Source organism: Apis florea, unplaced genomic scaffold (genome assembly GCF_048593485.1).
Source record: "Apis florea isolate Af1SG1 unplaced genomic scaffold, ASM4859348v1 contig_2897_pilon, whole genome shotgun sequence".
NCBI classification, from domain to species: Eukaryota; Metazoa; Arthropoda; class Insecta; order Hymenoptera; family Apidae; genus Apis; species Apis florea.
This window is the reverse complement of record NW_028256665.1, coordinates 266,098-279,175: the sequence shown is the minus strand read 5'-3', so window position 1 is coordinate 279,175 and position 13,078 is coordinate 266,098. Positions and strand designations below refer to the sequence as shown.

The window sequence follows — 13,078 nt, the reverse complement described above, 5'->3', positions numbered from 1 at the left end:
ATTTGTCATTAAACGATTACGTTTCTTCGTACCACAAAAATCCTATCAAGAATCTTAATCACATCGCATACAAACATAGCGCGAGATCCCCACTCTAACTTCGATATCATCGGGCAAAGACAACAGCAGTATCGGAGAGCATTGTGGAACATACACTTTCGCATGTATACATTATGCAAATTGATTCCATCGATTGGCTGGTAGACTGTATGCAGCCTTGTCGGGCGTTTCAGTAACTTTGCTCTAGCTTCTGCTCTCGAGAATACGGCTATTCCGGGATCACCATTTACCAGACAATTTCCAGAGAATAGCATCGTTCTAGCGAAGCAATAGCGAAGCGGCATTGGAAAGGTTACTAAAAGGAATCGGATAGAAGTATAGGTTGCTCAGAGTAAACACGTTTTACGATTCACTTTCCTATAATTCTCGTATCAACGATGCAACATTCCCTATATATTCTTTACCATATCTCTTATTTTTTTCTTGATTAATTGAAAATCAATCTTATTTCGTTCGTAACTGTTTCAACAATTTTCCGTTATATAATCGTTAACTCTTTTTTTTCTTCATCTCTTTACCTATCAAAATGTCGAATAATATCAATTGTAAATATAATATCAAGAAATAATTGTGACGATTAAAATATCTATCTCTCATGGTCAGATATTTTACGATCAGTTGTACATTCGTTACGAACTTCTTATTAGTCTTGTTAATCTATAAAGTATGACATAACTTAACAGTTATCATTTCAACAACATGTAACATTTACATGTCAAGGAATTCAGCAACATGTGACATGTGGAAAAATTCAATAGCGCATATTTAAGAAGACGCGAGCATGTTCATATATTTCGATATTAAGCAATCAGACTTATGTTTGTGTTACATTTTCAATTATTGTAAATATGTTTTGTTGGCCGGAGACATTAGCTATCGCCAATGCCTATAAAATAAAATACAAAGATAATCTTTTGATCGAGGTATCTGACACAAAGATTAGTTTGCACCCGTTCAGATAACGCTTATTTCCAAATCAGACTGATTTTGCTATCTTCCTAGCTTACTTACACACACATGCATCGGAAATAAGTTCGCGCGATAAATCGAACGGTATTTTCTTCGAGTTTACAAGCGATTGTCGTAATTATCTTAAAAAGTTCCTCCGTGGAAATAATCGACCAATTATCATATACCACCTATGGCGAAGTCACTCTTCTCAATAGCACGCATACGATTGAAGTAAATTGGCAACGAATAAACTAGAAACATGTATGAAACCAAGGAATTCTACTAAATATAGTAATTCTTATTTCAATGATGATTAAAAGGAAATAGCCGAGGGCAAATAATTCGATTGCCTTATTTTCGCGAAGAACGCACAGAAGCAATGGAAAATTACAATATCCATGTACATTCGTCAAACACACAATTGATCAATAAATGATCACAAAGGTAAACATTTTGTACATTACTTTCATTAATCATAAATTAGGAGTAATTTTTAATTCATGCATAGACGTCAAATTTTCAATGATGCATTAATTAACAGTAATTATTATAATAAAATAGTTAAGATTTTACAGGATAATATTTATTTTTCGTTTGGATTCTGTCTATTCTATTTTATCAAGAGAGGATTAGTATACTTTGGAGATGGCGTCTTGTTCCATGTTGTGCAAAAAGAAACGTCGATGGCACAGTTCTCTGTCTTGCCTCCTTCTCTTTAACTTTCAATTAAATTTTCTATCGACTCAACATTTATCTGGCACAAATTCTCCGATACTATGATATAAAACGATTCGATCAAACTGTATGTAATGAACAATCAGCAATAAGAGAAACTGTAGATGTGCCCCAATACAAATTTAAGACGTCAATAGCGTCTAGATAAACTTTATACCGTGACTATGAAAATGAAACAATGCAACAGATCCATAAATTCGTGTTTTGTTAGTTTTTTTGATTTTTTTCTTTAAGAGTAATTAGAATATTATGAGAAAATATTAATTTTTTGGCAAATATTACACGATTATTTTTATTCCTTACAAAAAAATAGAATTGAACTATGAGCCTCTGAAAAAAAAAATGAAAATATTCATTTTTATCTAATAAATATGATCTATCGATCATTTTATTTTTCAATAAAAAAAAAACAGGATTAAAAACGACTTAACAGTTGTTCAATGAAACAATGTAATGAAGATCCATTTCTGCATGCAGTCAATTGTATGTAATTATCCGACGATAATGCATAGTTGCCATTAGAAAGATTTGCCATTTTTTCCAAGATTCGTTTAATTCTTTGTCCAATGCTGAAATGAAATTTCTATATATTAGTTAAATTCAAAACCATTCTATTTTATCGAATTTTAAAAAAATATTACATTTATTTTGATTTACTAGAGATCATTTGAATATTCTTTACAGACAAACTTAAATATGCGAATGTATACTACATACATTATATATGCATATATATATATATTGCATTATAGATAAAGACACACAGTTAGATAAAATTTTATTGAAAGTTATATGAAATGATCACAGAGAAACGATAATTTTAAATTATATTTTAATATTGTAAAGATCGTTTTGTTTGTATATCATCCAATATCGTTCTAAGTTCCTCATCTTCTAACCGCCCTTCTAAACTGGGAATCAAGGCTTTCGCTTCTTCTGGAGTTTCCGGACAAAGATTCGCGAGCGAAGCTAACTCAAACTTATGAAGTTTCTTCTGCATAAGCAAGCTAGAACATACAAATTTTTATAAATTTATACAATGAAATGAATATTTTTCATTTCAAAAAAATAGTTTACGAGTTTGAATCTTATTAATTATAAAGATGTAATCGCGCTTACTTTCTCACAGCAGCAATTGTTTCTTTATTTTTAAATCGGCGAAATCTATTTGTATATGTTAAACTCTTCATGAAAACTTCGGAAAATTCCTGTTCCTCTTCTGCTGATTCATTTTGTGCTTTTCTATGCTCCAATAACATATATACTTCCGAAATTAAAAGTGTCTCTGCATTTTCAAATTCTAAGAAAAAAAATTATAAATAACACATTTATTAAATTGTCATATCGTTTATACAATCGACGATACTTTATTTATATTTACTTTCATCCATTTCCAGGTAGATTTTAAATTAAATACTACTTGCTCTAAATTTTATTCACAAGTTTTATTATATAAGTATTTATATATTTTATAAAATACATTTTATTATATTATTTATATAATATACAAATTGCAAACTATCATATATTTACATACATATGTTGTATATTATTAATCTGCGTAATTTTAATAATATATTATAACATTATTTTCAGTCGATTTTTTAAATCCTTAATATATAATATCACAATCCAATACATACTTACGAAGTATAATGCACAAAACTTACGTATTTTAATTATATTAACGAAATATATTTATGTATGTATGTCATTGATTCGGTTTATTTATATATCCTTTTTCCGTAAGAAAATCATATATTTTTCGCGTCTTATTTACGTCAATCTTAAGTAAAACTCTAGCTTGTGCCAATCTAAGGCAACCAGATTTTTTATTTTCCGCTATTAAAATTTGTTTAAAATCAAGATAATTGGTAGGAACTATACGCGTAACTGAGCAAAGTTCTTTTTCAGCCGGGGTTAATTTTTCGTATCCTGGAAGACCTTTAATTGCAAGTGGTGGTGCTGCTTTTCGTTGTGAAATTGTATTTGATATAGAATTATTAAAACTAATGTTACATCCGGGTAATATAGTCTTCCAACTATATTCGGGATTATTTAAATATTGTTTTCTTTCCTTTTCATTTTCCTGTCTAAGTTTGCTTAATTTTTGGAACATTGGAACACTATGAAAATATTTTAAACCATTGGTGCGAAATTCAAATAACTTATTAATATAATTTTTAAGTTCTCCTGCTCTGTGCAAACCTTCCATGAAGTAATCAAATTCTATACCTCCTAATAATTGCATGTAAATTAATAATCTTTCTACAAGAGGTCTAGTTATTGTACATTCGTATCTTTGTATCCAAGATATAGTTCTTCTAAATGCTATCAATCCATGATTACGTATGATCTTTCTTCTTCTCATGCGTTCTTTTAGTCTATTATTATATGCTTGTACTATAGCTACTTGCAATGTTTTTCCTAATTCATAATTTTCATCATTTATATCAAATTCATTATAGTTTAAATCAGAAATTAATAATTCTGCATGATTATCAAAATTCACTTCAAAATCTGATCTTGCTGGATTATATCCAGCCAAAAGTTTACAATTAAGGGTATTAGGTGCAAATCGAGGAGGTTCTTCTAAATCTTGCAATTTATATGAATAAGGAATGGATTCACATTCAAACAAACTAGCTCTTGTTTCTTCAATTTTTGGCAATCCTGGTAATGCTTGATTATCTATATAATATTGAAGATAATGATTTTTACATTCTTCTGGTGACTTGTCTTGCATTCGTTTCGCCATGTCAATCCAATTGCCAAAACCACACTCCAGTAAAACATCTAGTAACTCTAATTCTTGTTTTGCTGTCCAACCACTTTCTTCGATTAAAGGAAATTCGTTTTTTATGATGATATAGTCATGATCGTTTCTATGATTGCCAATTTCTGATCCATTAGAGAAACAAGAGGGACACAGTTCCATACTACTACACACAGCACAACGAATATACGGTTCTGTCAACGCAGATTTACATACACGGCATGTTGGGTCTGAAGTAATGATTTCATCCTTCACGACTGACACGTCGAGTTCTATGTTACGCTCGATCATTTCTGTTCTACTCGATGAGCAGTCTGAAAGAGGATAATCGTTACTTTAGGCCATGCCGCATAATCAAACATTATTTTCACATGTTATGTTATTAAACGTAAATCTTTATCGAAAAAACAATAACAAACATCATCATTTGATTATAGGTTAGAAATAGATAAGTTTCATTCTTTTTTCTTTCTCTCTTATTTCCTCGAAAAAAAGACATACCTTTTGGAAATTGTAAATCTGCCGCGTCTTCCTCTGTCATATCAGTTAAATTCGGATTAGCCATTTTTTTTTTTTTTATATTATTTCTTTATATTTAAATAATAATAAATCACCACTTCTTTCAAACTGTTTACTATTAACAAACAAGCATGCTTTCAGTCACAATTAGCAAGAATTGTATATAGATGGCAGTTGCGTAGCTAGTACACTTCTAGTAAAAAACTTATTTAATTTTTTGTTATATTTTAAAATTTCTTAAATTAGAAATTTTCAGTTGATGGCTACACTAATCGATGTCGATTAAATAATAAATCTTTTTATGAAATTTTATATCCCACATTCTGAAATATCGATTGCGCGAAATATCAGAGTGTTTGGTATGCCCTCTATGTTTAAAACAGTGAGTTTAGAAATTACATTCAATTAAAGAATTTCCTCTAGACATGCACTTCATATCTATTTTATATATTCTAAGGTTTTCTTACCATTTTAGCATCATTCCCAATATTACCGATTTGTCAAAGAATAAGATTACTATAGTGTGGTTGAAAGTAAATTATAATTATTGATACAGTAATTCAGAAGTACAGAAAAAAATTATTATAAATAACTTTTTTCAATCCTATTGTATATTAATGTATAAATAAAATTTCATGTTCAATATTTAAAATTAATATTCAAAAATTATTAGAGAAAAAAATTATAAAATTCATAAAAACGTTAAGATATATCACATTATTACCAACAATATAAAAAAATATGAAGATTCGTTTTCCAAATTAAACATATTATTTAAAAATATATTTACCATAAAATTAATAAAATTACGAATATAACGTGAATACATAGAGGTATGTATAAATCATGAAAATCTGAAAAATAAATTGCGATATTTTCTTAAAATTTCATATCGAAGATATAAATAATTATACTCTATATTTATACTTTAACATCTTTCAAATCAGATAGACTTACATCAGAAAAATAGACAAAGAAAGATAAGTGTGCGAACAAGTTCGTCTACGTTGTCTTTTATAAAATAAATAGACACAAAATAGACAGAAAATGCATTCGCACATTGAACTCTCTGTTAGAATGTGTAGTTTACAAAAGAATAATACTAGTCGCTCGAAAATAATAGAAAATAATAATAGAATCACTATGCAAATATTAACAATAGTTTCGTGAAAATCATATATAAAAATTTTATGGAATTGATCAATTTTCATCTATTATATTTTTTTTTCTTTCCATTTACATGTGAAATTATGAAATTTGAAGAAATAAAATTTTATAATGAATATGTTTTATGTTTACAGATTCAGACAAAAACATAAGAAGTGATCTATTTAGTAGAAAATTGTTTTTTCTACTAAAAAGAAAAATTGGATTTCAAATTGAAGTTTGTCAAAGCAGCTTTTCATTGTAAGTTTAAGATATATTTAAAGTAATACTTAAAATAATACTATACTATAGGATTTTAATCATAAGACAAGAATTGCTTATTTAATCAAAACGTTTTGAAATGATTGCGTAATTTCTACTTGATATTATGATCAGATAAAAAACAGTGTGCATTTAATATAGTCATTCAATATTTTTCAATTTAAATTACGTAATATTCACGTAATAAAAGGAAGGATCATTATTTTCTAACTATAATCTTTACAAGTATAATTCTCTGGTCGATTTACATGATTATTGATACAACCTTGGCCTTCATGAGTTTTGCAAAAGACTTAAACTCGGGACAATAACTTGTTTCTAGATCTCATAATGGTATGAAAAAATGCATATCGTGTGTTTACTGTGATCCCCTAGGCGTGAAAACCGGTTTCATTAAAATTTTTACGAATCAACCAATCAGGTTAAGACAGAAAATTTGTCTCTTAGTAAACTATCTTATGATTTTCTTTTTTAAGATAAATATTCGGTATTTTCGTTTTATCATCGAATAGTGGAAATTGTTTCTAATATTTCTAACATTTCGCGAATTCTATGTTCCATTATCTAAAAGCAAATGGATAAAAACGTAAAAATGATTAGTATTAAATAATTTCGTCGATATTGTATCTTAATCAATATTAAGTCATAGACTTCTGCGTCACTCTTGATTTTTTTCGCAAGTGAACAGAAGTTTGACGAATGTGAATTTGCACGTGAATGAATTTCACACCGTTCTACACAAAGCAAAAGAAACATCGAATAATACGCGGCTTCAGGAGAATAATTTAAGGCGATAGTTCAGTTACGATAAAAAAACTTTTTTAAAACGCGAAGAGCAACGCGTTTCTATCGCGATACGACGATCGAATACACATTGAGAGTCCTCGAAGGATCGAATCATTGAATACGCTCGAATGTGATTCTTTTCGCTTTTCATCGTGATGTGATTTTCGTATTCGCGACTTGAAATAATGAACCTTGAACAACCAAACTTTTCAAATGCAAGAACGTTGCACTTCCGAACTCACGATGATGGCGATAACGTTATGGAAGAAAGCGTTCGATCAGATCGAGGGAATATCTTTGACAACGTTTATAAAATGACTACTGTAGAAAGGTACGTTCTATTTTATTAAATCAGTGAAAATGTAACGGAAATACGGAAAATATTTCTTCTGTATATATTGTATATACTGTATATACTGATTCAAATAATAAAGAGTATGATTATTTTTTTAGATTCCTTCATTCGATTTTATAAAATTATTGGATTTATTAATATATTAAAATTACATATGTGCATATTGAAAATAATGTTTATAATATTTACTTGCAATACTTTTAAAAAATAAGTTACTCGTGCAGTAATATATAATCCAAAAATACACGAAAACAAAAGGGAAATTATATTGGACGATATATTTATTCGTTAATTTCATTCTGAAATAATTTTCAGATAGCAAAATGACGTAGATCAATAGAAACTTTTGTTAATTTTCACTTTAATAACATATTTCTTGCGATTAATATCGTAAATTTTTCTATTTTAAATCATGCGTATAAAAATGAATGATATTTTCATGGATAAATCAAAAACCAGACAACAGTGATCAACAGTGAAAAATATGTTATTGTTTCCAGAACTTCCTGCGTTATTTTTACATCGTTCTGACATGAAACAGGAACATTTGTTTCTTGTAAAATTGCCGGAACAATAAGGATTCTTACTTTTTCTCTACTTTTATAAAAAAAAACTACTATTAAACAAAAATATTAAGATTATATATTTGAAATTATTGGAAAATTAATCAAAAAAGATAAATATCAGTCGTGTTTCTTCATTTTTTCAATTTTATAAACGAGTATAAAAATACTTAACGATAAATTTCCAGACGTTCATCAGAATGACATCTGTATACCAACGACTTAAGATTGTCGACGAATACGTTAGATATCTTTTTTTATACGAGTTGAGGCTCGGATTTATTCTCCTTCGCATCGTATTCTTTCCCCAATCGGTAAAAGGAAAAGGAAAAGATTTTGAAAGGGTTATCGGACTTTTTACGGCACGTTTATAAATTCGGTTTAGCTCATTAACATTATGTATGCATTATGTATAACGGAACAACCGGCATCTATATATATATATGTAAAAGGAACTGTGTTCGAATAGTGCAACTTGCACTTAATTTATTATATATTTGGATTCGTAGTTTCATATTTCGAGTTAATTTCTTATTTTTCGAATTAATTATTTTTAACGAATATAAAATATTCGTATTTGTATACTCATAATTTTGTAACATGTCAAAGAAAAGTTGAGACATTCAAATTAATCAATGGTTATGAATCAATAATTTACTATAAATAACGTAAAACATTGTCAATTTTTTTTCTCGAAATCAGAGTAAATTGAAGAGCTAACATACAAGTTATTAAAATTTTTATCGATAAAAATAGATATAAATAGATATATATCTGTAACAATCGGAAATTTTAAAAAATATTTCTCCGAAATATTTGAACAAAATATTCACTTTCGTTCAAAATATATTTTTTGCATATCATTAAGAGTTCAATTCGTAATCTTTTCTTTCCTTTCGCTTCTCTTATTTTTTGACGATTCATGCTTCTTTAAATCAGCTGGCAAAAGAATACACTTCCACGAATGATATAAATTTTTCGATCATCGGAAATGATCTCATTTAAATGCAACGAAAATACAATAACGCAAAACAGTTGAACGATAAGTGTTGTTCTATTATGCAAATACGGCACGCCTATTCTATATCAAACGTATCTTTTTCGATCTATCTGTGACCATTGCGCATATAATCCAACCTGGTCCAAAACGCTTCGTAAACACACTCCTTTAATCACAATAGCGACCGATAATGCGTGATTATTAAGGAGCCGATAGAGCCACGAATGAATATTCATCGGATCGTGGAGCGTGTTGTGCGCCTGTTGATTCACGGTGGCGGTATTCTCCTAGACAACGAAATTACGCGACTCTAGATGCAAATTGTTTACTTACGTAAGCTATGCGAACTGATACACCGCGTTCATGAAACCGCGAAAGTGAAACAAATCCGAGAATTCTTTGACTACTACGTTTAAATAGACTCGTTAGCTTGAAAATTAATTATTCTTTAATTGTCGAGTTTTCTTTTATGTCCGTCTCGGGATGGGTTACGTTTAAAATAAAAGAAACTCGTTGCGTGAACGGAAATGATCGTTACAACAATTCGTTCCTCTTATACGTTAATTTGCATTGTCTCGAGCGAAGCCTCTTAAACAATGTATCGATATTGGTTGGTAACGAATTGGCGGATTGACTTTTCTTGTCGTGTCGATTATTTCTCAAGTTGAATAAATATAAATTTCGTAAGATTTTGATTTAAGGAAGGGAAATTAGGATTAAAATTTCTACAATTTTCATGAAAATCATTTGATATAATTTTCATGGAATATCGAGGATTTATTATTTCACTTATTAATTCTTCTTCGTCGAGATTATACGTGGATTATTTCATTTGATCATCGTTGCTATATCCGTTGGAAATATCTTGAACTTTCCTGGAAATATCGTTGAAATACGATTCGAATACTTCGAACCATATCATCGTGAAAATCTAGATGGTTACGCGTTATATATTCTTTAGTTTCTCAGCTAATGAAATATCAAGCAGAATTGGTAACAATTTGATCATCGATCTGCATTTAACATTAAATAGAGATAGATTTAAAATTTTTGCGATCGATCATTCGAATCCTTTCTTTTTACACGTGTACTCGTTTAATTTTAATATTAATTTTAATTTATCGTAATGTTCTAATTTTATTCACTTTTAATAGTTTTAATAAATTTAACATTTTAGAGGTCATCTTGCATTCGCTAGTGATTCTTGATTTTCTTTTTTTTTGTTTCTCTCAACAGATTGTTATTCTCGAAACGACTGACTATAACCAATGTTCGTTGTATCATCTTATTTCCTAGCAACGCAAGCTCATAATAAAAAAAAAAAATTTACGACAGAAATAAAACGTTAAACCCACCTTCAAGGAATATAATAATATTCTGTTTCGAAGCTTTTCTTCTCTCTCTCTCTCTCTCTCTCTCTCTCTCTCTCTCTCATTGGTAGGAAAAAATTTCTTTGATCAAGTAAAATAACCAACAAACTCCTTCCCTACGATTTAAATATCGAAATTACGAGCATTCCATCTACGATTGGAATGGAGGGATCAGTTTCTCTCGACAAGATGTAAAATGTTAAACGATCGAAAAGGTGAAACGAATAGTTTGAATCGAGAGAAGAGTATACGCGTGGCCGATCTTCGATAAAACGGTCACTACGACCCGAGCCTAACGGGATAACCTCGATAAACTTTGATCGGTAGATGGTTGTGAAGCCACTCCTAGTAACGCCACTTTACCTTACATTTTTCTATGCGTATCTCTGCGCTATATTTCATCGTTTACATATTCCGTTTCCAAAGATGCACAAAATCCAGTTAAAAAACATTTAATCGGTGGATAGTTGTTCTCATCATTCTATCTCGACGAAAATCTCGTTGATGGCAATTCCTCGGATGATGTTTCACTTATACTCTGTCGATTGTCGATTCAGAATCTTAAACTCGAAACTACGCAAACTACATAAATACCAGCCAAGCGTTGGAGTATTTCAATCGCCAACTATTCCAACTAATCGCAAAATTCTCCACATCGTATCTGGGTAAATTTTTTTTAAATATAGTACAGCGCATAGTACAGCACATAAATTAAAAGTAGAGCGAGTAGTTGGATCGAGCGAGCAAATCGATTATGGGAAAAAGGTGGTCGGAGAATGGCTGTTTCCTGTTATCAACACAAGCTGCTCGCAGCTGATCGATTTCTCGTATATAACAGCTAATTATATTACGCGAGGGACCAAAGCCTACCTATCTCTCGCAGCCTTCGATTTCCTAAGATCGCTGTGCTACGCGTAGTGGGACCAGTAGGTTGAGTCGCGTGCAACGGTTATAACTGTATCTCTCTCGAGTCGTTCAAGCTTTCCTCCGGTGAAAAGAGCGCGTTTCCTGGCGAACGCAAATTCACGCATTCGTTCTTTCACTTCGACTCTTCTCGATGCACTGTACACCAACCAGAGATATCCAGGCCGAGACGGTAAACAATTTCGATCGATAATATACCACCCAAAACGATCTCGAATATACCTCTTTGAACGAATTGATTGGACGGTACTTAATAATTACGCGTGTATTTTTTTTTATCGATACGATACGAATATTCGATGAAAATTTTGCGAAACGTACGTTGGTACGGAGGAGGATTAAACTGCGTGGTTCGAATGGTACAATTACCGGATAGATAGGTACGAAAAGAACGAATAAACGAAAAACGAGAACGCGAATTGATCAAGTACGAAAGAAACGTACGAAATTCGAAGAAGGATTTTAGATGGTGCGTCCGTCTATCAACGATAGATACTGCGGTTTCTCTTTTTCTTTGACACGATTGAACACGATGAAAGGGTGTTTTGAAAAGAGTTTTAGTTGTTAAATCGGCGTAAAGCGTGGAGCAATAATCGATGGGATCTGTTCGATTAACGTCGACACACTTTTTGAATCGTGGTTCACCGACCTTACTCCATTTGGACTCGTTCGTTCTCATCTCGTCGCTCGTTTCGAATCGTGATATCGAACTATAGAAACACGCGCTACGCAAGGCCTCGTGATTTTACGACGTCGCGCCATGAACGCAACGTGAAATGCATAACGGAATCGACCTTAGCTATTGTTACAAACGGTATTGCTTATCCAATCGATAAGCTAATCAATGAATTGCTCGAAAGAAGAGCTTATTATTGCCGATGCCCTCGATTGAAACTAGTTATCGCAATGATGCTGTTTTTCCGTTCCGGATAAAGCCACGATCGCGATCGATTATTGCGCACCGCTTCTTCCCTTCGATCGTAAAATTCATTCTAGAATCTCATTCGTCTCCCCCTCCCTTTCCTTTCCCAAGAATCGTGGATTCTCTTTATTTCGATCGGAATGGGATCGGAAAGGACGTGTTTTTTCCTCGTTTCGAAAGAAGAAGAAACGAAAAAAAGAATCCTTTCCTTTTCTCGATCGAATGTCGACCCATCCTGTTATATCGTTATATCGATAATTGTCAAAGCGGTATTAATCTTGGCAAGATGCTTAATTGACCCTTAACGATATTTACGTTCCATTTATGGAACGATCTTTATCAAAGTGCGCGATTCGAGCAAACGCGAATGCAATTCAGGTTAATGCAGACGTTAAAATATTCCTTCGAGTACGATTTTAATGCTTTGCATTGTAACGGATGATAGCGTAACTTCGCTATAAACTTGCATCTTGCGTTTACAAAGAAAAGGTTTCTACGAATCGGAAAAAGAAGGTGAAGGTCGTAGAGATCGGCAGATACAGACGTGGGAACGAGATCGAGTTACCTCCATCATTTCGCTTATTTCGTCCAACTTTGATATATTAAATCGTACGTTGTTGCGTTTTTCGTTAATATTATTGCGATTATTTTTCTTTTTAAATATTTGTCGCTGATTTTTATAAAACTAC

At 31.2% G+C, this 13,078-nt stretch overlaps 1 protein-coding gene and 1 long non-coding RNA gene across 4 annotated transcripts; one reads left to right on the top strand and one right to left on the bottom strand.

Moving 5' to 3' along the window:
• Window positions 1-641: 641 nt before the first annotated feature.
• LOC147657698 (uncharacterized) lies at window positions 642-1,460 on the top strand. Its single transcript, XR_015291874.1, has 2 exons — window positions 642-983; window positions 1,063-1,460. It is a non-coding gene; the product is annotated as an uncharacterized LOC147657698 (long non-coding RNA).
• A 900-nt stretch (window positions 1,461-2,360) lies between these two features.
• Window positions 2,361-5,404, bottom strand: Ada2a (Transcriptional adapter 2A). 3 transcript variants are annotated; one of them, XM_012491611.3, is made up of 3 exons: window positions 5,024-5,404; window positions 2,866-3,046; window positions 2,361-2,753 (listed from the first exon to the last, which is right to left on the bottom strand). In XM_012491611.3, the coding sequence occupies exons 1-3, from the start codon at window positions 5,085-5,087 to the stop codon at window positions 2,579-2,581; spliced, it is 420 nt and encodes a 139-aa protein (XP_012347065.1). In that variant the 5' UTR covers window positions 5,088-5,404; the 3' UTR covers window positions 2,361-2,578. The 3 variants fall into 3 exon arrangements, with proteins under 3 accessions (XP_012347065.1, XP_086763581.1, XP_012347064.1); XM_086907455.1 differs by lacking the exons at window positions 2,361-2,753; window positions 2,866-3,046 and adding exons at window positions 3,173-3,303; window positions 3,417-4,836 and having other exon boundaries at window positions 5,024-5,210; XM_012491610.3 differs by lacking the exons at window positions 2,361-2,753; window positions 2,866-3,046 and adding an exon at window positions 3,173-4,836 and having other exon boundaries at window positions 5,024-5,210.
• Between the last annotated feature and the right edge of the window lie 7,674 nt (window positions 5,405-13,078).